At 37.3% G+C, this 27,974-nt stretch overlaps 1 protein-coding gene across 1 annotated transcript in view; it reads left to right on the plus strand.

Annotated features, from left to right (window-relative positions):
• LSAMP (limbic system associated membrane protein) overlaps positions 1–27,974 on the plus strand; it is a 654,959-nt gene that overhangs the window by 345,128 nt on the left and 281,857 nt on the right. Inside the window, exon 2 of the mRNA XM_033855816.2 lies at positions 9,171–9,403. Within this exon, the coding sequence (XP_033711707.1) occupies positions 9,171–9,403 (233 nt within the window). The remainder of the gene's footprint in view (positions 1–9,170; positions 9,404–27,974) is intronic.

Raw genomic sequence — 27,974 nt, forward strand, 5'->3', positions numbered from 1 at the left:
AATTGTCATATCTTAGAAGGCATAAATTTGATCCAAATTGTATCTAAATGCATGTAATGGTGAGTCGTATTATAACTTGATTCTGCTCCAGTGATAATGTTTACATAATGCTGTATATGGTAAGGCTATAAAGTAAGGGGCTGGCTTTTCAAATGAGACTTCTGCAAAATAGTCTCCTGACTTTATAGCCATCCATGCCTCATACACCAGAATGTTCATCCTAAGTGCATTATAACTTATTGTAAGCACTTTTATTTCTCCTTACTGATGGAATGAGGCAAAGAGTAAAACCCTTTGTGGTACAAAGCACATTTTTTTCCTTCGAGAACTTAGCATATTTTTTATATTTACTTTGTAATGACTCAGAAGGCAACAACATTTTCTTTACATAGCTGTGGAGTTGTTTTTAATTCCATAGTAAATGAAATTTTTAACTAGAAATCGGAGCCAGGATCCCAAGACTAATTTTATTCTTTCAAAGGTACAACTTAAAGGCAGGTTTTTCTCCTAAATGAGAAAGATTTTTCACAGAGAACAGAGACTCAGAGCAAGAATCAAAACAAAAGCAAGCTTTCAAATTACTTCTCATCCTCACTCAACCAAGTGGGGAGGAAAGAGGAGAATCCACAGTTCAAAGGAGAGCAAAGGGGTGTAGATTCTTGCTACTTCAGTGAGAGTATAACTACCATTCAGGCACTGAGAAGGAGGAATGAGCCTTGTTCTTGCAACTGGGCGTCCACCTAGCATAGAGTATGCTTCATCTAATCTAGGAGGAACCCAGATTCTGCCCAACAGATCTCAGCAGATCACAAAGTATAGCACGGACCCGCTGTTGTCCTCTGTCCAGGCTACCCTGAAGAGAGAGTGTGGGTTCTGTCTGATCACAAGTGGCGAGGCATTTAAGGCCTGAGCTCCCTAGGCACATGTATGCCACAAATGCTCTAAGAATGTTCCGGAGATGGCATTAGAGCTTCAGTTTACATGGCTGCACTGTAACATGCTTCATCACTATCCCGCTTTCAATTGCACGCTTATGGGCTTTAGAGGACCAACTATTGCCCGGAGGGACCAGACACAAGAGAACCTAGGGCCCTAAAAGGTGGTTTCCCTTGACATACCTGTTATTAAGCAAGAAACTGAATTAAACAACAATATCTGGAGATTGCTGAATTTAGCCCCCAAATGGGATTTCTACAGAACAAATGTCCAAGATTCAAATTATGAAAAGTAATGGGCACAACAATTTATTAGGCTCTTCCAAAGCTCACTGGGTACTCTTAATACTTTAGCCTGCTTAATAATCACAATCATATGATAAGTAGTAATTATTCCTGTTTTGCTGAAGAAAAACACTGAAGCTCTTCAGTAATTGTGCACCCATTTAGGGCCAGGCACTGCTCTATATGTTTAAAATTAACCCATTTAAACATTACAACTGGGTAGTTGAATGAAAATGAAGTTTTCATTTTGCAGATGAGAAAACCCAGGCCCAGAGAGGTTAAGCAAGTGTCCCAAGATCACAGAGTAAGTATGTGATGGAGCTAGAATGCAGAGCAGGAAACTGGCTTCTCAGCCTAAACTTGTAACCACCCACCAAGCTACATTTCTCGCTAAGCAACTTGCCTAAAGCTATTAAACTGCAGAATTCATGGCTTTTCCACCCCACCACTGACAAGAAAATGAGGAATCTTGAGTTATGGTGTGATTAGGGTGTTGAGTTATTTTCTAAAGGGACCAAGACTCTTCAAAAGAACCTAGAAGAGCCGTTTCCAACCTCTTATAAATACTCCTGGGACTGATCGGAACTCCAGCTGTGACTGGGCTAGAAATCAGTTTTCTCCTGGTCCCAGTTTCAAATTTTCCTTTTAGAATTTTTGTCTTTCTCTTTTTCATTTTCTTTGTAAATGTAGAGATGATACAGTTGATGTGGCAACCAGAGAAGCACAGATTGTCCTAGAATTGACCTTTGAGATGTACTTAACCCTTAATTTGGTAGTTCTGCTTCTCCTCTACTTGCCCCTCTCCTCACCTGCACCATCTGCATGGAATATGTGTTTATGCTCCTTCAAGAATATGAACCTGAAAATACAGCAATACGTACATCATACATATGCATATATGAGAAGGCATATATAGCTGGACAACGTGCTCCCTAGTGATAATAAGAGACAAAAAGCCTGTCTAGGGAGTACTTTTTTTTTTTCTTTTTTGCAGTACGCGGGCCTCTCACTGTTGTGGCCTCTCCCGTTGCGGAACACAGGCTCCGGACGCGCAGGCTCAGCGGCCATGGCTCACGGGCCCAGCCGCTCCGCGGCATGTGGGATCTTCCCGGACCGGGGCACGAACCCGTGTCCTCTGCATCAGCAGGCGGACTCTCAACCACTGCGCCACCAGGGAAGCCCTAGGGAGTACTTTTTATTTCGCGATTGACACAGTACTCCATGAATGACACAGACTGTCCTGGCTTTACTGTTTGCCACTGTGGATTTTTTGGTTTTTGGTTTTTTTGCTCATATAGATGATGAATTATTCTAACAGGTAGTAACCCAGTCACAGAAAGGGTGCTTTGTCCATATAGCACATGCAAATGACTAATGCAAATTGAGAATTTAAAGAAATACATGGTTGATCTGATACATATTTAGTGGATGTCATTCTATACAGAGATAAAGTTTTTGAATGATTTGAATAAGTCACTATTTTCCTTATAGCCATCCCTGTATATGACTATTTCCTTTTTATCTACCATATTCTACCATGGGAGAGTATAAGCATAGATATTGTTTTACATCTTATGAAATGTTTCAATGTACATCACGTCATTTTATTCATAGAACTATGCTAAGATTTGTTCTGAGAGGCTGGGGAAAGTATCATTAGCCTCATTTTATTTATGAAAAAACTAAGATACAGAAAGACTAAATGACTTACCTGTTTTCCAACAGGAAATAGACTGAAGGTCAGAACCAAAGTCAGTTACCTTCAGGAACTAAACAGTGTATGTCTTTTACCCTAACATGCCATCAATACTATGCAGATTACTGAATCATAGTGACCATCAATAGATTCACATGAATCGGATTCCTGTGCCTTACTACCTCTGTGTTCTCGCCCTTTTGAACATCCATCACTACTGTGTGTACATCAGGGGCTTGTACATGAATGTATACAAAGGACCTATGGTGGGGGAGATTATCCTATCATATAGATGCTTTCATTGTTAAATGGTGTTACTTGGACTAAAATTCAGGATGAATCTAGGAAAATAAACCATCATGAGCCTAGGATCAGTTTCTACCTAAAGAAGTTTAAGAGAGCAGACATGCACAGGGCTAAGAGAACGAGGCCAAGAGAACAGGCAATGGTCAAAGCCAGAAGTCAAGTCTGAAAAGAAGCAGAGATGGGAGCAAGGCAGCTAGAAAACTGAAACTTCTGCTTGCAGGAAAGGGAAGCAGGAGTGCCTGAGGGTCAGCAGTGAAGCCCCACAATTCTCTTATTTCTTTCTGAGTTTAATCTTAGAACATGGTAATAAAGCAGAGATGATCCAAAATGTTTGATGATTCAAAATTCTTTAAATTTGGCTTTTAACTAATTTGGTGCTTTTTAATGTGTTTGCATATGTGTTGCTAGACTTCATTATACTTAAAATAATATGATTATGTCAGACTAACGACTTTTGACTCAGAAGAATTTGGGATATTTCTGATTATTTACTGCATCCTCTGCTTAGAACGTTTCCTGATGCCACGCTTTAATGCCGGGAATGCACCGCATTAATTTCCAGACCAAGTGTCTTTCCTTCTAGAGGGAAATGAGTCTCTGTTAGTTTTGTTGATTCACTAAGGGTTTTATTTGTAGGGTTAAAGTTATAAAGCAAAAAGCATCAAAATAACGGGTCAACACACTCCTGAAGACTTCCTTCCCGTCCATATCTTGAATCAATCCACATCTTACAAAAGAGAGAGAATCACAAATGTGAAAAAAATAGTAAAAGTTAATTTTAAAAAAAATAGCTTTTCTATGAATAAAGACTAATTATTTCCTTAAAAAGTCAAATTTGCCCCAACTGAGTTGATTGTCCCTTACCTGTCCTAAGTATTACTGACCCATTTTTATACATGGGGAATAAACCCAAAACACTAAGGTTAAATGATTTCTCCGCATTAATTTAGGAAGGAACTAAGTTATAGCTTTCTCCTGTACTATTAACAATGTACAAGAGTATAGTGTTATATAATTCAGATTCTAAAACACAACAAAGGGGCATGATTCATTAACTACTAACTTACAAACAGGGTACCAGTAGACTTCATTGCAGTGTCTGTGTCATGAACTTATAACTCAAGGACTTTGCTGGTGGCAATTGAGTGCTTATAAATTAAGAAGCATATGCTTATGAAAAAACAGTATTGCACTGTAGATGTTTGACCTGTGCTTCCAGATATTTAAACCAAGAGACCAAGGTCTAACTCGGGGTTTTCAACTTCAAACCTGCCAACATTTTAAATGAGATATGTCTTTGTTGTTGGGCTGTCCTTTGCATTGTAGGATGTTTAAGAGCATCCTTGGCCTCTACCCACCAGATGCCAGTAGCAACCTCCCATTTCCAGTTGTGACATTCAAAAAATGTCTTCAGATATTGCCAAATACCATCTGGAAGTACAGATTGCCCCCAGTTGAGAACCAGTCATCTAACTGTTCTTTCTTAATTGAAGAAACAAATCTCTCACGCATCCAGTTACACTTTCCCCAGTCCTTATAATTAAAAAGTATGAAGATAGATAGCTGGTGAGAAACTAAGCAAAATGTATTTATTTGTTATTCGTGAATAAATACCAGATTATACTCTTAAGAAGCAGAGGAAAGTTTGGATAAATTCTAATACTAACTTGTTCCATTTTTAGCAGCCAGTAATGCTTGTTAAAAATGAGATGTATCTAGTAGCAGTTGAACAGGATTAATATCTGTTAGCTGTGTATCACTTACATCAAGGATACACTGTCAGTAAGTATGCGATTAAGCTATCTATTGGTACACACCAAATTTAGCATTTCTTTTATGCCTTCAATTATATTAATCATTTTGGAAGCATAATCCCCAGACTTAATGCAGTATGAGTGGGATTGTCAATGTACATATTTGTATAAGTGTGCGTAATGTACTTGGTGTGAAGTACTCACTGAGATCCGATGCTTGGGATTTTTATGGGTACATTGATTTTTTGTGACCGTTTTATGGATTCAGACATACTGAACAGGGAAGTTAGAAGTTTGTTTGCTTGACTTTCCTGTTATGTTTTTAAAGCTGATTTTTTAAAAAAAATCATAGCTTCATGGTTAAGGCAAGTAACCCACCTGATATTTGTGGGTTCATGGTTAAAGTGGACAACTCACTAAATGTTTATCTAGTGCTTTACACGTCTTTTCACTGTTTTTCATGTGTGATATAGATTATTTAATTCCCAGGAATGATCTTTCTTCACTGGGAACAATTTTTTCTCTCCTTTGATTTCATGTTAATGTCACACTCAATAATTCTCTTTAAATTTTCCTTATGTGTCTGATAATTTTAATCATTACTTAAGAAAAGTTAAAATAGTTATCACCTATCCTGCACCTATTAGATAATTAACAAATATTTGATAATTGATCTAATAGTCGTTTGTTAAATTCAGTTGATTTATTCCACATTTCAGCGAGTGCCTACTGTGAACACGGTGGGGTATGCTGTTGGCCCCATTAAGGTTCCATAGGTGAATTTTTGAGGGTCACTCTCATTAATAAACTTATGAGGAAAGATAAGTACAGATAACTAATTCAGTGCGGAGTACAATGGGCTCATAAGAAAGCGCCAAGTAAAAGGATGGGACACTAATCAGAGGAGATTTCCTGGAGAGGTGACACTTTGTATTATATCCCCATGTCCTCAGCTGCCTGCCAGAAATCCCACCTAGAGTGGACGGTCATTCTCTGCCCTCTCCTCCTGGCACCAACACCGACTCTCTTTACCATGTAGTCCTTTCTAAATCCTGGAATGATGTGCCTACCCTGAGCTCCTGAAGGAAAGCTCAGGATTCTGTTAAATCCAAATAACACATAACAATACAGATTTTAAAAATTTATCTCTCTATCCTTTCCCTGCTTTGGCCAAAGCTGACTTTGAAGATAAAGTCACTAGGTATTTAGTTTTGAACTAGAATGTCTGGTACAGAAGCAGCGTTGTGGGTGAGGGATAATTCATTACCATCTTACGATGGTGGGGCATGAGAATTCTCATTGACTCCACAGGCATGCCTAATGCACATTTAAGCCACTTACCTTCTAGATGCAAGCTCATGATGCTTATTGGCCAGTCAGTGCATGCTGGAACCTGGGTCTGCCTTTAATCATCATTTCCTCATTTTCGAATAGCTAGACAGCTGTGACTACCCTATATGACTGGTTGTTTTCATTTAACAAACAAAAGTGCTACACTTTTGTGTAATTGAGACTATACTTTGACCATCTTTTTTCTTATGTGCACTTCTTATGGTTTAAAATAGTTGCCACCTTAAATCAAGATTTAAACATTTTTAACGTTAAATTAATTCTGAAATTGTGAGACTTTTTGCTCATTTTTCAGTATGAATGTTCTAGCCATGTTGTAGAAAGATTATTTTCTAGTTTATATAGTTTATACTCTGAACTATTAACTACTTTAAAAAAGAGCCTTTAAATATCTGGAGGAATGGTTTTCTTTTGAAAAATACTACATTGTGCTCTGGTGCTTGGAGTTGGCTAATTGTGTTGAGTTAGCAAAAAGTGTGAGTGTATGTGTGTATGTATATATTCTAGGGTACCTTTCACTTATTTGGAAGTAAAAGAGAAATTACAAAAAATAAATATGAATGAAACACAATGTAAAATAAGATGTCATGTAGATTATCACAGCAAAATTTCCACATTACGTATTGTTTTGGTACATGCATTTTTATGGGTCTGACAATTTTGCTGAAATAGTCAATTGCTTCTTTACATAAGATAGTCCTGAACTCTCTCAGAGAATAACTCCGAATAATGATCTATGTGATAATTACAACTTTTCCAGAGACAAAAATTGCTAAAGTGTCCAAAGGACCCTAAAGATTCAATTTAGAAACTCTACCTTATACTGATAAGGAAATTTGCCCAGTTCATTAGTGGATGCTGTAAGGAGTTGGGACGGGAGGTGGAATATAGGTAACCATATGTCCTATTTCTGCATATATGACACTGTTAGTTTATATGACAGGCATTTACCAGGGTCTATTTTACAGCAGATTAGTGTTTAGAGGTACCATAATGAATAAGACAAAATCTCTCTTTATTTGATATATAGGCTATATTTATGTAAAATATATTATATTTTTTTCAGGATGAACATGTTAGAGCCTTATTCCAGGCTAAACAGCATTCAAGGTTCACCTCTGTGCAATAGCATACCTAGTTACTGCTGTGTTGTGCTGTGTAGATGGTAAAAAAAAAAATGCAAGGATAAACGTGATAGAAGACTTAAAATGCTTTTACGGAGAGGAATTTCCATTTTCTCAGTAGAAAAGAAAAACATAGGAGACCTACATCAACAACTTGATTTATGATCTAGAAGAAGACAGCAAATAATCTATTAATTGATTCATAACTGGGTCTAAGTTGAGAAGTGCCGCAAATACCACCAAGGACAGAGACATGATGCCACCAAAGAATAGAAGAGGAAAAGTAAAATTGAGTCTGGAGAGAAGCAACAAGCATCCGTAAAGTTAGCTTTGCCCTCCTATTTAGAGGAGTTTTAAATTATCACACATAATTAATCTCAATAATAGCTGCATGGTAGAAAAACACATATTGGAGATACTAAATGATACCTTAATCCACCTATGTTTTTGAAAAGAAATAGGTGGAGAAGAAAAGAAAGACCTTTATATCATGGCACCCAAGTAATTAAATAAAATTCTCATGTTTACTAAAATATGCAATTCACCCAAAAATAATGGAATAAGAAGGCCTTTTGTACCATGGGTGAGGTATTTTTAAAAGATTCGTCATTTCTCCTTCTTCTAAGAGAGATGAGTTGGCCTCTATGTCTTTACAGTGGTCAACCCGTGGATCACGCATCAACTTCCTGTGCATGCATGACTGTTTAGACTTGAGAGGAAACTTGGATTGGACTTGGTTTGGAAAATACAGGGGAACATGGTGCTTTGATTGTTCTGCTGTCATGCTCCTGGCTCCTTCTGTCCATCCCTCATGCCCCAGAGTACTGAGCAGCTGGCTGTGCAGCTGTGAACAGGGTCTGAGATAATCTGCCCGTGAGGCATACATAAATCTTGCCAAAGGGATACAAAGAGAAGTTTTTGCTTGATTTTTCCATTTCCAGATTCTTGCTAGAATTGAAGGAGTATGGTTTTCTCCATTAAACCCTTTTAGGTTTCTAAAATAAGTAGTTATTCAAATAAACAGTTTTTCCTTCATGTTTCTTGGAATAAGAACTACAAAATTAGTTTTTTCATCCACGATAAACGATTGAATTCATTCTATTGTGCCAGAAATGCTGGTAGCAAGCTGTCTTGCCAGCAGGCAACCTACTGCCCTCAGCAGATGGAACCAGACTTAGGCAAGATGATACTAGCTTTGATTTTCTTGATACAATTCCTATCTACTTACCCTTGGACCTGCTCACACGCTTCTCACTCCTGGCAGTGGGCATTCCAAACTTGGAAGGATCAGAAGCCTTTAGGAAATACTAATGAAAGAATAAATGCAGTTCAAAACTGAGTAAATATGCCACATGATCAATTGTCTATTTCTCAAAGTTATTTAAACAAATGGAGTTCTGTGTGAATGACCTTCTCCTAGACGAGAAGAAGATAATCCAGTGGGAAGTCAATATCCATTTAACTCTATTTTCCTGCATTACTCGTACTGATTGTTTATTGCCACACTGGGTATAATATAATGGCATCCATCCATTGGATGGTAATTAGATCTTAAAGGAGAAATAGCGACAGTATTTAGGACCCTAAGAAATGGCATAGCCAGGATTCATCCTGCACATAATTATTTCTCTTGATTGGCCCTGTTGAATCAAATTGCATAGAGAATGAATGCAGATCCGTGTATGGCTAAGGCTCTAATGTTGTTATTCTACTTTACCAGGTGTGTTGTAGAAGATAAGAACTCGAAGGTGGCCTGGTTGAACCGTTCTGGCATCATTTTTGCTGGGCACGACAAGTGGTCTCTGGACCCCCGGGTTGAGCTGGAGAAACGCCATTCTCTGGAATACAGCCTCCGAATCCAGAAGGTGGATGTCTACGATGAGGGTTCCTACACTTGCTCAGTGCAGACACAGCATGAGCCCAAGACCTCCCAAGTTTACTTGATCGTGCAAGGTAAGACAAAATAAGAAAAATGTGGTAAAGGAGAGGTGAGGCAGAAAATAATCATAACATACAAATACTCGAATAATCCTTTCTGAAATAAAAGAATACTTCCAAATGCGTTACGGCACTTCAGTATGTATTTTCTCTCCAAAAGGATAGACTTCAAATGAGAGAACTAAGGAGGATATAGAAAGAGAAGTCTTGCCACTGTGAGCCAATATCCTTGGTGAGAATATTTTCTTTTAGCCCTGAATATAAAAACACACAGCAAAGGCCACAGCTGTGTCCACAGGGACACAAAACACACAGACTGCTCAGAACCATGTGAAGTGCACTTTATTATACTGTTAGGTACTGGATGCTTTTGCTGAAGATTTGATTTTTATCTGTCCTCAGTCTAAAGAATATCACTAATGATCTGTTTTAATGATAGTAAATGTTATTTGGAAAAATAAAAATTTCCAGAAGCCTTGACCTCCTTTCAGCTGACTAGCTTTCTTTGTAGTTTGTATCTCCATTTAATGGCAAGTTATTTGTGAGCAAGTGCAGTGATGGGGATCTGCAAAGTCATCAGGGATAATCTGCTTCCAGATTGGGGTTTCCAAGGGCACATCTGAGTCATGGTTTTACAGGATGAAAATCCTAAATGGCATATGCAAGCCCCCAAACTATAGCTCTCTTGGGTCCCTTTCCCCATAATAGCAGAATGAGAACGAAGCTGATCAGCTGCACAATTTTATTGCAAGTGGAGTCAAACTACCAGCAGTTTCAATGCATCTATCAGGAAGGATCTCAGCACTAACAAATATTAGGGCTGTGTTAATGTATTCTTGATGTACAATTTTATGTAAATTTAATGCAAATTAGGCATGGCCCTAGGGCTCCTGTCAAGATTCCAATGCAGTCAGTTGTATGGCAAAGTTTGACTGTAGCTTCTATTAATGTGTTACGGAATTGATTATTGCAGCATTTAAATCATTGCTCTCCCAACTCCTCTGATTAATAGATTGAAACTGTTTGTTTGCTCTTTAGTTCTTCTCGGTCCTTGTTAAACGTTTCTTGTATTTTCTCTATTCTATTTCCAAGATTTAGGATCATCTTTACTATCATTAATCTGAATTCTTTTTCAGGTAGACTGCCTATTTCCTCTGCATTTGTTAGGTCTGGTGGGTCTATGCCTTGCTCCTTCATCTGCTGTGTGTCTCTCTGTCTTCTCATTTTGCTTAACTTACTGTGTTTGGGGTCTCCTTTTCGCAGGCTGCAGATTCGTAGTTCCCGTTGTTTTTGGTGTCTGTCTCCAGTGGCTAAGGTTGGTTCAGTGGGTTGTGTAGGCTTCCTGGTGGAGCGGACTAGTGCCTGTGTTCTGGTGCATGAGGCTGGATCTTGTCTTTCTGGTGGGCAGGTCCACGTCTGGTGGTGTATTTTAGGGTGTCTGCGGCCTTATTATGATTTTAGGCAGCCTCTCTGCTAATGGAAACTGGAGTAAAATACATCAGAGACTGTCTGGTGCAGTGGCGGTTTAGTCATGTGAGCGCTATCTTGGGACATTTGCGATGGCTGACAGCTTCATTTTATTGCTTGTAAAAGGCATGTCTAGGGCTTCCCTGGTGGCGCAGTGGTTGAGAGTCTGCCTGCCAATGCAGGGGACATGGGTTCGTGCCCCGGTCCGGGAAGATCCCACATGCCGCGGAGCGGCTGGGCCCGTGAGCCATGGCCGCTGAGCCTGCGCGTCCGGAGCCTGTGCTCCACAACGGCAGAGGCCGCAACAGTGAGAGGCCCGCGTACAAAAAAAAAAAAAAAAAAAAAAAAAAAAAAATCCATGTCTACTAACTTGCAAGGTTCCTATCACAGTCAAAGCATAGAATGCTTTCCTTGTAGTTTAGTGGAGAGCACTTGAGTTTCTTTAATAAGAGACACCAGGGTTTGGATATCAGGCAGCCCATTTAAGTGTGTAAACATAACTACTGATGTGTACATATGTAAATGGGTTAATTTATCAGCTCCCTCAAAACACAAGCACACACACACACACACACACACACACACACACATTCACACACACCTCAAAACAAAAGAAGTTCTATCTCATTTAATGGCAGAGGGAAGGGAGATAACTAGTTTACTTAAGGCCCCTTACCTTCACAGGCTTTAATATTATTGGAAAGCTACTAGAGAACGTGTATTGTCCTATATTGAATAACATTGGACAATCTGAGTATTACATTCCTTGGTTTCTAGATGAGGAAACAGAAGTTAATTAGATTTAGGTTAGTGGCTGCAGATCACACAGAGAGTTCAGGGAGTTAGTTTGGAGCCAAGCAGACCAGGAATCAAATTTGAAGCACTTTCTACTGGAATGGAAATTTTTTTGCTGTGACTTTTTAAGAACTACCAGATTTATATTTGTCTGAGCTCTTAGCACCAAATGCCCAAAGCCCTTCCTCCTGTTTTCTTATGCATGTAGCACTTTTATAGCTACAAACACAGCCATCTTGAGAGTTAGAGCTAGAACTAGGTTAGATCATACTGCTTATACCTTCATACCATGTCAGCACAAGTGAAATTAACTTAAATTTAACTTAATATTAAGTTATTAAATTTAACTAAATATTAAGGGATGGAGAAGGACCTATAAAATACCAGGTACTGTTCATTCATTATCTCGTTTGATTCTAATAATATTATTATTAAGTGGGTGTTAATAACTTTATTGTAAATATGAAAAAGCTTGAAGTTCAGAAATCATCAGGAGTGTCCAAGGCTGCCTGTTGGCTTAGGAAAGAGTTTCAAACCCACATCTGTTTGATTCAAGATATTATAGTGTTTTCTTTTTAACCATATTGCTTTAAAAGAAAAATGAGCAACAAAGCTTGTTCTTGAAAGGACGATAAAGAAAGGTTGTCTCCTCCTTAAGCCTGAGTTATGAAGGGGGATTTTTTTGGACAATTATATGGATGCTGGCATTTGATATTTCATGCCAGATGGCTGATTCGCTTCCCCTTAGGACAGTCAACTTCGTGATTATGTCAGTTGGTCCACCCCTTCGTGCTGCTTGTTCACACTGCTTCCTACTCTGTGCCTCAACTCTACGTGTTTTCACCACATCAAAGATGCTGCCATTCTTCTTTCCTCCAATTCCACAGCACCTTCCTTCAGAATATAAGGGTCTTTTGAATTTTTCAAGTTCTTCCTTGCTCACCATACATGGTTTCCGCAACTCCCACTTAACTGGTCATTAAATAAATACTGTATTCTTTTTCTTTGCCCATTGGTGAGGCCACCTTTAGCTCAGAGATCCTGTGAGATATTCCTAAAGAACAGCAGTTAAGAAAGCAGGCTTCAAATCTCGGTTTTCCTTCTTGCTACTTAAATACATTTTGGGGTAAACCACTTGATTTCTCTAAGGCTCCGTTTTGTCCTATGTAAAATAGAGATAAAATTAAAATTTTAAACCCTCCTTAATGAATTGTAAGGGTTAAATTACATGATTATGTGAGCCCCTAGCCCAGTGTCTGGAGATCATGAGTTCTCACCCAATAAGATGATGATGGTGATGGTGATGGTGATGATGATGGTGGTGGTGGTGGTGGTGGTGGTGGTGGTGATGTTGATGATGATGATAACCACTGCCAACAACCACGCTGCTGCTGCTGCTTGAGTATCTCTCATGAGGCTCGCTTTTGCCCGAGGTGCTGCCCAGAGTCTAACAACTCCTTCCACCCATTGCCTGTTACCCTTGCAGAAGGCTCTTTTGCTGTTATTCAGGTCCCTGTCCAGTCCATTTTCTTCAGTTTTCCTTTTCCTTAGCATCCAGTCTTTCACTTTACTTCTTTAAGATTTTAAAGGGCTTCTTAGACCAGCATCACCTTTAAGTTTTTAGCTACATTTATTAAGGATGTCTGAGGACAGCATGCATCAGCAACACATCGAGGGTTTTTGTAAAATTCCATTTTAGATTTGGTGGCTCTCCCCCATCCCAGAATTTCTGACTAAGTAGCTCTGGGGGTAGGGCCTGATAATTTGCACTTTTAACACATTCCCAGCCGATACTGATGCTGCTGTGACAGGGACCATACTTAGAGAACCACTACTTTAAAAGAAGTATGTACCTTAAGAATATCTGGGGAAATAATCCTGCATAATTTCATTCAATTTCAGGTAGTGTTAAGTGTTACACCCGCCAATATTCCTAAAACTAATCTTCCTGGGCATGAGACAGGAAAGGTAGATTGATAAATACCTTAACTTTCACGATAACATCTTAGGCCCTCTACGGCTTCTTACCTAGCCTAGTCCTAGTCCCGTGGAAAGAAAATCGCCTCTCCCCAAACTGTTAATTTTCAGGTATCAAAGCTGAAAAAAAAAAAAAAAAGGTTGAGACATGAAACTTCTCTAGACTTCCAAAATCTCAAATTTATAAATGTTTAAGTGTTTGTCCCCCACGTTTCTCCTGCATCCCATTTCCCCTGGAAGCTTACTTTCCTTTTTACATATTCCCACCACATTAGTGACTTTTCAACATCTCCAATATTTTCTCTCTTATTTTGGTGACTATTTTTCAGAGAGAAAGTAAGGTTTTGTTTTTTCTTTTTATCAATTCAAAAGGATCATTACACACAAAATAACCTGTGTTGAAATAAATATGCTGCATGGTCCGCTAAACTCAATCTTTAGCTGAATGACATCTCCAAACATCTGCCTCACGAGGAACACAGGTGAAAGTTCTGCATCAGCAAATACACAAATCAATAATGACCTTTGGGATCACTTGTGATTAGTGATAGTAACTGTTGCATCTGTGGAAGCCAAGTCTATTCAAACATACACATTCATTTGAGATGCTTAATAAGTGATGAGACCCATTTCTAAAGCCAGATATTTTGGTTCCTACACCACCTCCTTTACAGATTCTAAACTCAAAGACTGAGAAAACATTACCCTTAACTTCAATAAAATAAACAGATACCTCTGGCATCTTTCCCATTAATAATGTCCATTTCTTCTCCATAGGTTACCCTCCAATGATAGCCTTTTTTTTCGGATCATGCCACAGGTGGAGGCACTTGTGTTAAGGCAATATTTCTTTTCATCTGATCCTTACATAAACTGCAAAAAAAGTCAATAGTTTGGTGTATTATACTTTTCAAAATGCTGATTCCTGAGAACCACTTTCAGAACAATTGAATCAGAAGCCTTAGGAATGCAGCCAGAATTTGTGAATACATTATGCTCTGCAAGTGATTCAGATACACGTGGAAAAACCAAGAACTACTGTTCTAGAAATCTAAGCAATCAATGACGGATTTGATGCTGCCTGCCTGCTCATTTTCCTATATGACATGGCATCAAATTATATCTAAAACTCTGCGAAGCAGGTACTAGGGCCTTGTAATAGAAAAATTAAAAGTAAAATAAAATAAACCTGTGTACTCATTGAAAACAGAGATTAATCTCAGCTTCCTGAGCCCTGGGGGAAGTGGCTCCAATATTCTTTTTACCTGTAACAATAAGAATCTCCATGTGTGGAGGTTCCTTAAAACACTAAAAATAGAATTACCATACGACCCAGCAATCCCACTACTGGGCATATACCCTGAGAAAACCATAATTCAAAAAGGGTCATGTACCACAATGTTCATTGCAGCTCTATTTACAATAGCCAGGACATGGAAGCAACCTAAGTGCCCATCGACAGATGAATGGATAAAGAAGATGTGGCATGTATATATATGCAATGGAATATTACTCAGCCATAAAAAGAAACGAAATTGAGTTATTTGTAGTGAGGTGGATGGACCTAGAGTCTGTCATACAGAGTGAAGTAAGTCAGAAAGAGAAAAACAAATACCATATGCTAACACATATATATGGAATCTAAAAAAAAAAAAAGGTTCTGAACAACCTAGGGACAGGACAGGAATAAAGACACAGACGTAGAGAATGGATTTGAGGACATGGTGAGGGGGAAGGGTAAGCTGTGACAAAGTGAGAGAGTGGCATGGACATATATACACTACCAAACGTAAAACAGACAGCTAGTGGGAAGCAACCACATAGCACAGGGAGATCAGCTCAGTGCTTTGTGTCCACCTAGAGGGGAGGGATAGGGAGGGTGGGAGGGAGACGCAAGAGGGATGAGATATGGGGATATATGTATATTTATAGTTGATTCACTTTGTTATAAAACAGAAACTAACACATCATTGTAGAGCAATTATACTCCACTAAAGATGTTAAAAAAATAAATAAATGGTAGAATTCACCTGTGGGGGGAAAAGAATCTCCATGTGTATGTGAATACAGTGGGCATCCTGACATGATGATATTTTTTTTAATGTGAATCTTATTTTTAAATATCTCATTTACCATACCTTACAACATTTATCATATTTTCAATTTTTTATCATATTATTCTTGAGTCTGGTACCCATACTAGAGTGGTAATTTCCATGTTGAGTCTTTTGCTCTCTTTTAATGCTATTCTAATTTGGCTAACAATTGTTTTCAAAACGGCCTAACCTGCATATACTAAAATTGGAGATAATTTTTTCAAAGTGTTTTGGAGTTTTTGAAATGCATTTCTTAGTTAATAGTTAAATTTCACTATAATATTAAATAGAATCCCAGAAATTTTTCTCATCACTCTGACTCAAATCACACACATGGATTGTGAGAATCTCTCCGTTGCTTGTAGGGAACTGTATTGCATAATTACCTTAATTAAACCAATATAACTATGGGAAAAAATATGAAAGTTGACTCGTAAGACCAGACACAACACATTGGGTCTTTCTTTTCAAATTCCCACACTTAAAACACCACATTTCCTGTATCTCATTAATCCTATAATATTCATATTGACTTATAGCTGTCTGTAGATTCCTTCTTTATTTAATAATTGAAAATTCAAATGTTATGAAACATTTAATTTTTTCATGATTACTAGTCTAGAACTTACTGTTTCTAAGATTTAAATTCTTGGGTGCATTTTGTAATCCTATTAAACATTCCTCATTCTGACCAAAATCTACTACCCAGAACTCCAAGCAGCTGTCCTTTTAATCTCTTTCTTCTTTCCTTCTTTCATTATTTCCTTTGTTCTCCCTTCCCTTCCATCCTTCTTCTTTTCCTTCCTTAATTAGCATCATGTTGCATTGATTATTTTTTCAATAACTTAACATTGCCTACAAAATTTCATACAAAATGTTTGCCACTGCATTCCAATTCAACTTAGCCTGGAGCTCTATACATGTATTAAACGTTCTAATGAAATAAAGAATTCAAAACCTTCTTTAGTTAGATTTTATCTGAGGGTTAATTCTGTTGATTATTGAGAATCTTACTGATTACCTGGAATTCTCGTTTGGATTTTACGTGCTGAAGTCTACTAATTCTCCTGCTCTTCAGCTTAACTTTTCAGACAGTAGCCTCTTGATTGGCTGTTAATAGGTCAGGTTCAGACTTTAAGGACATCACTGTCCACATCAGCAATCAGACAGCCAATGTAATGGGAAGAAGTGAAACTTTGGGGCTAAAATATTTGAGAATATTACCTCATGTAGTTTTAATTTGATAATTTGATAGTCCTCCTGTAGGAAGGACTTCAAGTCTTGTCTAAATCAAGCCCACCCACTCATAATTAATTGCAGTCTCCAAGCTCTGTATATGTATCTGCAGTCCACCTTTTAGTTATTAAAATAAATCCACTATTAACATCCTCATACTTTCTGCTCTAACCTACATTTTGTCTTTCTTGAAGATGAGAAAAATAAGAGAAGACAGACAAAGTTATTTTAGTACCCAGAGCTGGCTCAGCGTAAAAACACAGACTCCATGAATGGAAGACACAGACCAATGAATGTTCAGCTGCATTCAAAGATTCAGTATATTCTTGAATCATTACACCAATAAGGATTTTAATACTTTCTGGTCAGAATTTTGATGGTGATTAGGAAGAATTTGGGAGTGGGCATTTATTCTCTATTGGATCTGCATCTGCTAGATAGTTAAGCTACATCCAGTCTATGCCACAGTTATTTTTACTTATATTTACATGATATCTATGTGGCTACTCACAGATGTGCTAGTTTTTACACAGACATTTTACCTATTAAGATAAGGAAAGCTACTCTTTCAAATATTTTCAAATAGTCCTGTAAGCTACCATAAATTATCATCATCTATAGCATTTATGTTTTCTGTACATTACCAGAAGGAACCCCTCAAAAATCAAAAAGCAAAACAAAAAACCCTGTGTACTCTTAAAAATCTTAAAGGCAATTTTTTGAATTCATATATCTAAAAGTCAAGAAAGATGGCATATATATATATATTTTTTAAATATACGGGTACTTTCATCATTTTCAGTTTGCTATAAAGAGGTAACATTTTTGGACAATGAGATGATTTGAGTTTTCTTAAAAATTTGTCAAATCCTAGGTCTGCCTCAGTGACAGATAAAATATGCAAAAGACAATAAGTCCCCCTTCCTTCTTTTTAGTGAAAAAACTATTATGCAAGCTGGAGTACAGTGGGAAAGCAGCCCCAACCTGTGCCAAGATCTATCCAAGGAGGGTTTCTAAGGGGATACAACCACTGCAGTGCCCAGGGACCACAAAAGAAGGGCATCTGAGTGGGGAGGCAGTCGTGGAGGGTTAGGACCTTGGCTACATTTAAGAGAGTTGAGCAAGTTAGTAAATATATTGAGGATAATGATAACCGGTTTCTTATTATTGGAGAAAAGAAGTATAAATATAGAAAGGGGAAAGCTAAAATGAGCCCTGTGGTGTTGGATTGAAACTGGAGTTATAAGTGTTTATTCACTGAATTTTAATAGAAGATGGATACCTAGAAAGAAAGAAATATAGATTAAGTGTGTATGTATATTTCCTAGCTTCACACATTGAGAGCACTTACACACTAGTAGCAATGAGCATACCTATCCTCCAGATGTTGGTTTTAAAATATCACTCTCTACGAAAAGGAACAAGGGCTACTAGAAGAGATAGATGATTCCAGGGGTGAGGAAGGAACAATGTGAGTTTGGAGCATCCTTTGTGCCAGAAAGTAAGGTAGTCCTCAAAGAAAAATAAGGTATGTCCAAAGTACACAGAAACCAACTTGAAATGGACTTCCACTGACCAATTCGGGGACAATTTGGGTATTGAAATAAATGATAGCAATACATTATAATATTGATAGTAATAGAAATTAAATGATAGTTATTAAATAAAGAGAATATAAAACTCTTCCTTATAATAGAATTTCAACTAATAAATGTAGAAGGAATGATGGAATTGAAAATTATTTGGCAATAATTGCAGAAATAATTCATTCGGGCAAGAAACATCAATGGATTCCAAAACTAGTAGGTAAAAGTGAAATGAGGACTGAGATTTTTACATAATCTCTAAGTAGCTGCCCACAAAGTATTCATTACAAATTACAAAGGGAAAAAAAGAATTAAAAAGGCTAAAATGTAGAGAAATCTAGCTGACATCAAAGTTAATATTACAAGTAATGGGACAAATTGGCATCGTGTGCCAAACGATAGGATACAATGAGCAGAATACAGCATCACTTCTGTGATATTTCTATCAAAACCTGAGTCTAAGCATAAGAAAACATTGGGCACACCCAAATGGAAGGACGTTCTATAGAAAGACTTGCCTGTAATCTTCATAAATGTCAAGGTCATGAAATTCAGAAGAGACAGAAGAAATGCCCTAGTTTATCATAATATGATACTGGATATAATATGTTATCTTAAACTGGATCATTTTTCTAGGAAAGACTTTATTGGGACAATTGAGAAAACTTGAACAGAGTCTCTGGGTGAAGAGTATATGGGACTTTGTATTGATCCTGTAATTTTTCTGCAAATTTGAAATAAATTTAAAATAAAACTAAAAACAGACACAGTAATAGTTAAGGTATCAGGATTAAATATTAGTGAATAAAATTCAAAATTATATTAAATATTATCTAATCAAGCAGGATTTTTTCTAAGCATAATTCATTATAAAGAAGTATATGAATAAAATATATTACATCAAACAGTCAAAGAAGAAAAATCATGAGATAATCCCAATAACCAACAAAAATGCATATGATATAATTCAACCAGTCTCTATTCTCGATTTTATTAAATACTCACAGATTTCGTGAACTAATTATAGAGGATGTCTTTTTTAATTTCTTTTTGCGGTACGCGGGCCTCTCACTGTTGTGGCCTCTCCCGTTGCGGAGCACAGGCTCCGGACGCGCAGGCTCAGCGGGCCCAGCTGCTCCGCGGCATGTGGGATCTTCCCGGACCGGGACACGAACCCATGTCCCCTGCATCGGCAGGTGGACTCTCAACCATTGCGCCACCAGGGAAGCCCTGAAGATGTCTTTTTTAACATGGGAAAAAGATGGGTAGCCTCAACAGTAATTAATTCAGGAATAACGCAGGAATACCAACAATCATTATTATTATTTAAGATTATTCTGGAGGTTCTGCTTAATGCAATGGGACAAGAAAATAAAAATATTTAGTTGTAACTAACACAACATTGTAAAGCAACCATACTCCAACAAAACTTAATTAAAAAAAATAAAATAAAGCTAATCTGCAGAAAGAATATAAAAAGATTTAGTTGTGGGAAAGGAGAAAAGAAACTTAACTGTTTTTCCAGCTAAAGTGATTACTAACTTAAGAAAACACTCATAAATTAATGACCAAAAATATTAGCACTAATAGCAGTTTGATAAGTTGTCCAGTTATCTGAAGAAACATGTAAAATCAATAGTTTTTATATTTGGTTATAATAAGCACTTACAAAATATACTATAAAATGCCCATTTACAAAGCTTTAACGGTATAAAGCATTTAAGAATAAATTAAATAAACAATATGGAGAACCTAAAAGCAGAGATTGATATCACTTTACTTGGCAGGAAAGGGTTTTTTTTGTTTGTTTTTGTTTTTTTTTTTTTTTTGGTCTGTTTTGTTTTTGTTGTTGCTTTAATGGAAAGAAAATACTTCATTCTTGAATGGCAACACAAATAATGTGAAGATGACAATTTTCCCCAAGATAAATATAATTATTTTTATATATCTAAAAATTACTTTGAGGGATTTTTGATTGAAATTATGCTAAATTTATCAAATTAATTATAAAGAATAAGTGAGCATAAATAGCCAATACACTTTTTAAAATTGTTTTATTGGGGGCAGGAAGACTTCTAACCTACTTCTGGTACTAACAGATTTTGTAAAGCTAAACTTATCAAAAGCTGTGTATTTTTGATTTAAGAATGACCAAGTCTGTGGATATAAATGAAATGCATAAAACACTACCACATATACCATACATTAGATCCAGGTTTTTTTTAAATCATGGAGAAAGTGTGATTATTCAACAGATGGTTTTGAATAATTAAAGAAAAAATAAAATTATATTTTTACTGAACAACCCCTCATGTAAATTAATACCAGATCCCTTAAAGATTTAAAAACAGAAAATAAAGGAAAAGGAAAACTGACACTTTTATAACTCCCTGTTGAGAGTGTAAATTAGTGGAAACTTTGCATAGGGGAATATAGGGATGTCTATCAAATAAAGGAAAAGCCTAAAAGAGCCATCAATAAATATGTATCTGAATAGAGTGAGGAAAGCTTTCTCAGCATAAAAACAAGTAAAAAAAAAAGCATAAAGAAAAAAACAAATAAATACATATATAAATATCTAAAATTAAAAGGAGGAGTAAAGCGATTTAAAAACAAAATATGTAACAGATAAAACCTTAATGTCATTGGTATATGAATAGATTTCAACAGATCAATAAAGAGGAAAAAAATCAATACAGAAAATATGACTAAAATTTGTTGAAGGACATAAATAGGCAATTTACAAAAGGATCCTTGAAAATAACAAACATCTGGAAAACTGTAAAACCTCACTAATAATCAAGGAAATGTAAAGTAAGACAGTAATAGATTATTATTTTTAAACCAATAATACTGGGAAAGTGTTGATAGAATGTGGCTAGCCAGAATTGGCAAGTCAGTAGGAAAACTGACACTTCGATATTTCCCTGTTGAGGTTGTAAATTAGTAGAAACTTTGCTAGGGTAATGTAGTGATGTCTATCAAAATTTTTAACTATATTTGTATCGTTTGACCTAGTAATTCCATATCTGTGAATGTGTAGAAGGAAAATCCTCTGAAATGCAAACACGGATTTTTGTACAAAGTGGTCATCACAGAACTATTGGGTTGGCCAAAAAGTTCGTTTGGGATTGTCATGCTATGGAAAATCAGAACGAACTTTTTGGCCAATCCAATATTTTAAAATAAATTCTGGAAAACACCTGAAATACTCAGATTAAGGAATGAGGAAGTAAAATCGGGGTCATTTCATAAGAAGAAATACTATCATAATGGTCATGAGAATAACTGCCCAACATTCAAACCTCTTCCTTGTGATTAGGAATTTCCCTCCTTTCAGTACTGTTGGGATGCAGACATTACCACCCAGAGTAAAAGCTGAAATAAAATTCAAATACCCTCAAAACTGGGGCTTGGTCATGAGATCCAGGCCTTGAAACTCCACTGCACCTGCCCCAGGCTCAGAATTATTAATAGATGTTATTGATACAAGAAACTCAGGACCAAAGAGAATCTGTTCAGGCAATTGGTGGCATCCATAGTGAGTTTATCTAGGAATGGCCGTATCACTGATGTTTCACTAAGGCCTGGATCTAGGGCCATGTTGGTGGTGGTGACAGCTGTGTCACCTCGTGTTTACATTCACCAGCAGTCATGCCCCCGGCCCCATAAAACTTTTTGGGCATGATTCTGGTTTCGCACGCTTCCGAGTTGCAATGACAGGCACAAGACAGCCAGAGGTGTTTTCTGTTTTTTCCAACTAAAAATTCTGATTTATGCATCTAAGCAGCTATTAACTATCATACTTTATAAGACATGATTTATAAAACATTTTATTATACAATAAACATATTTGCAATGTATGGTTAATTGAAGTGGCAGGTTACAAAACAGTATAATCTATAACCTCTGTTTTATAAACTATAATAAATATACAACTGCATATGCATTCATACATCCATTGGAAAAGAAGATAGAATGAAATATACCAAAATAGTTTTTACATTAATTTTTCGAATGTTGTTTTTTTTTATTGTACATGGGCCTCTCACTGTTGTGGCCTCTCCCGTTGCGGAGCACAGGCTCCGGACGCGTAGGCTCAGCGGCCATGGCTCATGGGCCCAGCCGCTCCGCGGCATGTGGGATCTTCCCAGACCGGGGCACGAACTCGTGTCCCCTGCATCGGCAGGCGGACTCTCAACCACTGCGCCACCAGGGAAGCCTTTGAATGTTGTTTTTTTAGGTAAAATTATATTATTTAGTTTTCAAATTTTATTGTGTGAGTACATGCATTATATCTGGAAAATCGTTATATAATAAATTAAAATAAGAAATTCATGATTATTGGAAGGACAGGCTTTCATAAAATTTTTTAGAGAGCAAAATTTCTCTTCGGCAACTTCTGGTGACATTTTATTTTCCTTTTTATTTATTTTTTCTCCTTCAACCCTCCATTATTCTCTCACCTAAGTGTTCTTCAATCTTTTCTTTTTTCTATGGTGGAAGCAGTCATAAAATCATTATTCTAAAATGATAAGGCCTTAATTTCTTACACCTTGCAAAGATATATTCTGTCTAAAAGAGATACAAAGATAATGCTACACACACACACACACACACACACACACACACACACACACACACACACCAATTACAAAGTGTTGGGGAGGAGGAAAAAAGACAGATTTTGTGTGAGAAGGACTTTGTCAATTTCCTCAGATCAAGAAAGTTGTAGCATAAACAATTTCCTGCATAAAATTTCTAAGTCCCATCCTGATTTCAAAACAAAACATAACAAAAACAAAACAAAACCAAACAAAAACCCTTCTATCTGGATTTCCTGGATGCCACTTTAACGGTGTACTTGTTTCATTTTCCTGTTTACCCAGGCTGGAGTCCACAGTCTGGCATTTCGGTGGCCTCCTTACTGGCACCCTAAATTCCAGTCTATTTGATCTTATCTTGTCTTGACCTCTCCAGCCCCTACTGATGAGTAACTTCCATATTCCTTTTCTCCCCCTCATCTAAAGGTGTATAGGAAATGGGATGTTATAACATTTAATTGAGTACGCTACAAAGTCACACTAACCTCAGCTGATTCCTCATGTTTTTTGGAAATCCCTCCATACATTACTTGCTGATTTTCAACTCAATTGCTTAAAACAGCTTTTCCTAGTCTTCTTATGTTGTATTTATGACCTCCCACTGCCCCTGCTTTTTAAAGAGCCAGTCTTCTTCTGTCATTCTCTTTGACTTCTATTTAGGTACACTACTAAGGATTCTCTTTTTTCTTGCAGTTTCTTTCCTCCTTATTTCCTGAAATAATGCCCTATTCTAGTGTTCCTTCTGTCTCTCAGACTATGTCAGCTTGAAATCCTCTAGGTGTATGATCTTCATATTTCTGTATGTTTCACGAGAGCTATCCTTGCTTCTTCTTCATTTCCACATTTTGTCCATCAATGACCTCATCTTTGATGTAACATCTGTATAGTTTGATTCCATTAGCAGCCTTGCCCTTTTTGTGAGGGAGGGAAATCCTACTGTAGAAATACTTTGTAAATGTTTCTTTCTATCTTCGTATGTATTGTGTTCAAGTCAAAATTAATCTTTCCTCCAAAGCATCTTCTCCTCTTCCTTCTGATTTCCTCATTTCTGATGCTGGCATACTTGATCTCCCTGAAAACAGGGCTATTTCTAACTTCTCCATCCCCGTCTATCTCTTGCATTCAATCAGTCACACATTTTGTGAATCATGTTTTCTTACCTTCTCTAATTTAGCCCATCATTACCTCTTTCCTATAATTTTTTTTCAAGAAAAGTTGTACCTCTTGCTCCCACTTTTCTGTATTCTAAATTGTCCTATCACTTCTAGATATCTGTGAAATATAGCCCTGATATTAACATTGCTCATCTCAAAATCTTTCAGCTTCTCACAGCTGCACACAGAATAGTCTAGCCTGGAATGATTTTTCCCAACATATTATTCCAAACCAATTTCTCCCTATGTGTGTACTCGATCCCTGGACAATCAAACTCTTCCCCAAAGTTGTGAAAGTAGAGTTAGGCAGGCATGAAATGTGAGAAGGGGTATTCCAGGCAGAATTAGGGCATATGGCCAATGAGCTGGACCATGGTGAGTAAAGAGGGATGGGAAACAAGGAGACAGCAAAGTTACATGGAGCCTTGCAGGTATGCTAGGGCTTTTGTTTTCCTTTGTTTGGGGCGGGGGAGATGTGTGGATATTCCAAGTGTGATAGAAATCAATTGAAGATTTTAAGCTAGAGAATAACATGTTCCCAAAGAGGTGTTAAAAATCATCGTGTGCCTCTATGTGGAGTGGTTTCTACAGATCATGGCTTATTTGATCTTACCATCCACAGGCAAACTCTCTCTTCTGTAACACTAGAAGTACTTTATTTCTCTTCGAACACATATCACATTTCACTTTATAACATGGCTATTTGAATATACATCTTATCTCCTTTAAAGGTATATACTTCCACCATTCACAGACTGTGCTTTGTTTCTCTTTGAAACCACATAGAACTTCAGAAAATAGAAGGTTCAGAAAGTACTGGATGATGGATTAATGGTCTTACTTTCTAACAGAAATATCCATGTTCACAGGGGAATAACGTCCCCGTTCACACTGGATGATGAAATCATGTAACGAATGTTGAGAGTTGATGAAAATCCTAGTCTTTATTCACTGTGATTCTTCATCACCTTACCTTTGTATGGAAGGAGCAAATCTTTGTAATTATCTGTACCCTATTCCCTCTGTCTTTGAAACAGCAATAAATCTCTTTAAAGCAATAAAACTTTACAAGGGGTGTAATAAACATCACCCAACTAATAATTATTGAGTACTTTAAGTTTTCCTAAGAAAAATATCAGTTTCTCTTCTAGTATTTGCTATGATGAAAAAATGTTAAATCTGAAAGAAAACATTATTTTCTATCAAGTATCCAGTCAGAGGAACTGTACCAGGCCTACAAGTTAACAAAAATGAGAACATTTCAGATAGTTCCAAGGCAGAAGAAGAGGGGGAGGTATAACTTTCCTGAATGCTGATTGGTTGCTGAACAGATAATGATTTATGGCACATTTTAAATTATGCTTCTGGATGGAGTGGTTTATGAAGGGGAAATGGGATTGTTCTTTAATATCCTGAAGGATCTGAAAACGTATGCAACTTTCATTGATCTGCTCTCTGCTGGATAATATTGCTATTTAGAATCGATGATGTATTTACTTCTCTCGGAATGCCTCTATGGTTGTAAACCATTCTTTGTTGTCTGTTGAGAAGTAAATTTCTTATTCATTTTCCCATTAAACTGGAGTTTCCATAGACGTTGGGGGTACCATAGGTCTGTAAATATGTACTATATATATATATTTTCTTTTTTTTTTTTTTTTGCGGTGCGCGGGCCTCTCACTGTTGTGGCCTCTCCCGTTGCGGAGCACAGGTTCTGGACGCGCAGGCCCTGCGGCCATGGCTCACGGGCCCAGCCACTACGCGGCATGCGGGATCATCCCGAACCGGGGCACGAACCCGTGTGCCCTGCATCGGCAGGCGGACTCTCAACCACTGCGCCACCAGGGAAGCCCTGTACTATATATTTTCATCCTCCTCCCCATTCCGCTTTCATTTCATAATCACTGTGATAATCATTTCAGGGTCTAGAGTTTTCTGGGACGATAGTCTTCAATAGTCTCTTAAAAAAAAGTGAACAAACTGCTAAACTTTGCACATTTTCATTATCCAAATCCCAGAAGAATCTTTCCTAATAATTTTTTAATAAAGAGAAATGAAACATTAGCTTGATGTTTTAATTTTGTTTTCTTTGGTGGGGGGATGAACAGAGGGAGTATAGATTTTTTTTTTAATGGCAAGGTACAGGAAAGGATGTGTCCAGAGAACAATAAACTCCCTATGTTCGACTCAGATCAAATTTTATAGCAGCTTATTTCATCACCTTAAAAAAAGTTATTTGAGTTCAACTGAGTTATAAAGGGGGAGAAAACCTGTTCAAGAATGCAGCCTGGCCAAATGGCCCATGATTGATGGGGCAGCAACAACCAGGGGGTATTTGCCAATTCACCAATGCCAAGTCCTCGAAGTGATTTTGCTGCCTGTGACAGCTGGTGTTCTCTGTTGGAAGGCTGTGTCTGTATACATCTATGATTTGCATGTTTATGTACCTCGGCTGCTGTATGAGGTCTGCATTTCACAGCAGTGTGTGTAAGCTCTGCAGCCTTGTTGCTTGAGTGCCTCTGGGCATAGGATGGTAGAATTGGTTTGAGTAAAATTAGAATTTTAGAGTTTTGTATTTTGCAGCTTAGCCAGTAATACCACATTTTTGTTCATCTCCCTCTTCATCAACTTCAGTAATATTTTTGAAGTATCTCTCTGCATAGGCTGCCAGTTGAGGCGGACACATTATATGTTCTCTAGGAGGGTACAAGCTCAGATATTAAGGCATCATACACAGATAGAAAGGAAGATATTAAAGGAATATATTTAGTCCAGTCAAAGCCTAAAAAGAGAATTGTGGGATTTGGACATTAAAGGGAGTTACTCATGCTTTTCCCTAAGTTGGGGAGGACTTAAGAAGATGAGAATTGCTCTACTAAGGCAGATATGAACTCTGCTAAGACTTCTCTTTTTAAATAGTAATATCATAGGGTTTCTGGAACAGGTGGAATTTCCACAGTTGTTTGGAAGATCAGATATAAAATGGAAGGGGAGACTGTGGAGGGAAAGAAATACAAAGTCTTTAAAGAAACAGAGTTAGATAAAACAGACCATGAATATGTGGAAATGATCTTAGGAACAGAGACAGTGGTAGGTAATTAGGAGATGTACTAGGGTGAGGATATCATATGAAGAATTTTAAAGGTAGTTGATGAGAATCTTAGTCTTTACTCACTGTGAGATTGAAAGTTTCTTAAGGTCAAAAGGTGTTAATTTGGTAAAAATGATGGGTGGGATCTGCAGTGATGGAAAAGATAATCTGAAATGGGATGTTTTGGATGACAGTTTCTGGAAAATATCGTATCAGAAAGAAGGTGTCCAAACTACAATTCTAATGGATGAAAAAGATGGGGCCATGTTTTTAACAGATGAAAACTACATGTCTAGCAGAAATGTTCATATTTTATCAGAAAAACAATAAAGAGTTGAAAAGTGAACCTAAGTTTCTTCTAAGCACGTCACTAGAGTGGCATCGAGTGTTGTGATAATGCAATGGGCTCCCATTTTGAAGAACCTACTGTATGTACTGGACACATTCACTATCTATAAACTTCACACAAACCCTCTAGCGGGATTATTATCAGCCCTATTACAAGTGAAATAATGGAGACAGGAAAGATTAAATAACTCACCCAGTTCACATGACTAATACGTGATAGTGCCATGGTTCA

The sequence above is a fragment of the Tursiops truncatus genome, chromosome 4 (genome assembly GCF_011762595.2).
Source record: "Tursiops truncatus isolate mTurTru1 chromosome 4, mTurTru1.mat.Y, whole genome shotgun sequence".
NCBI lineage: Eukaryota > Metazoa > Chordata > Mammalia > Artiodactyla > Delphinidae > Tursiops > Tursiops truncatus.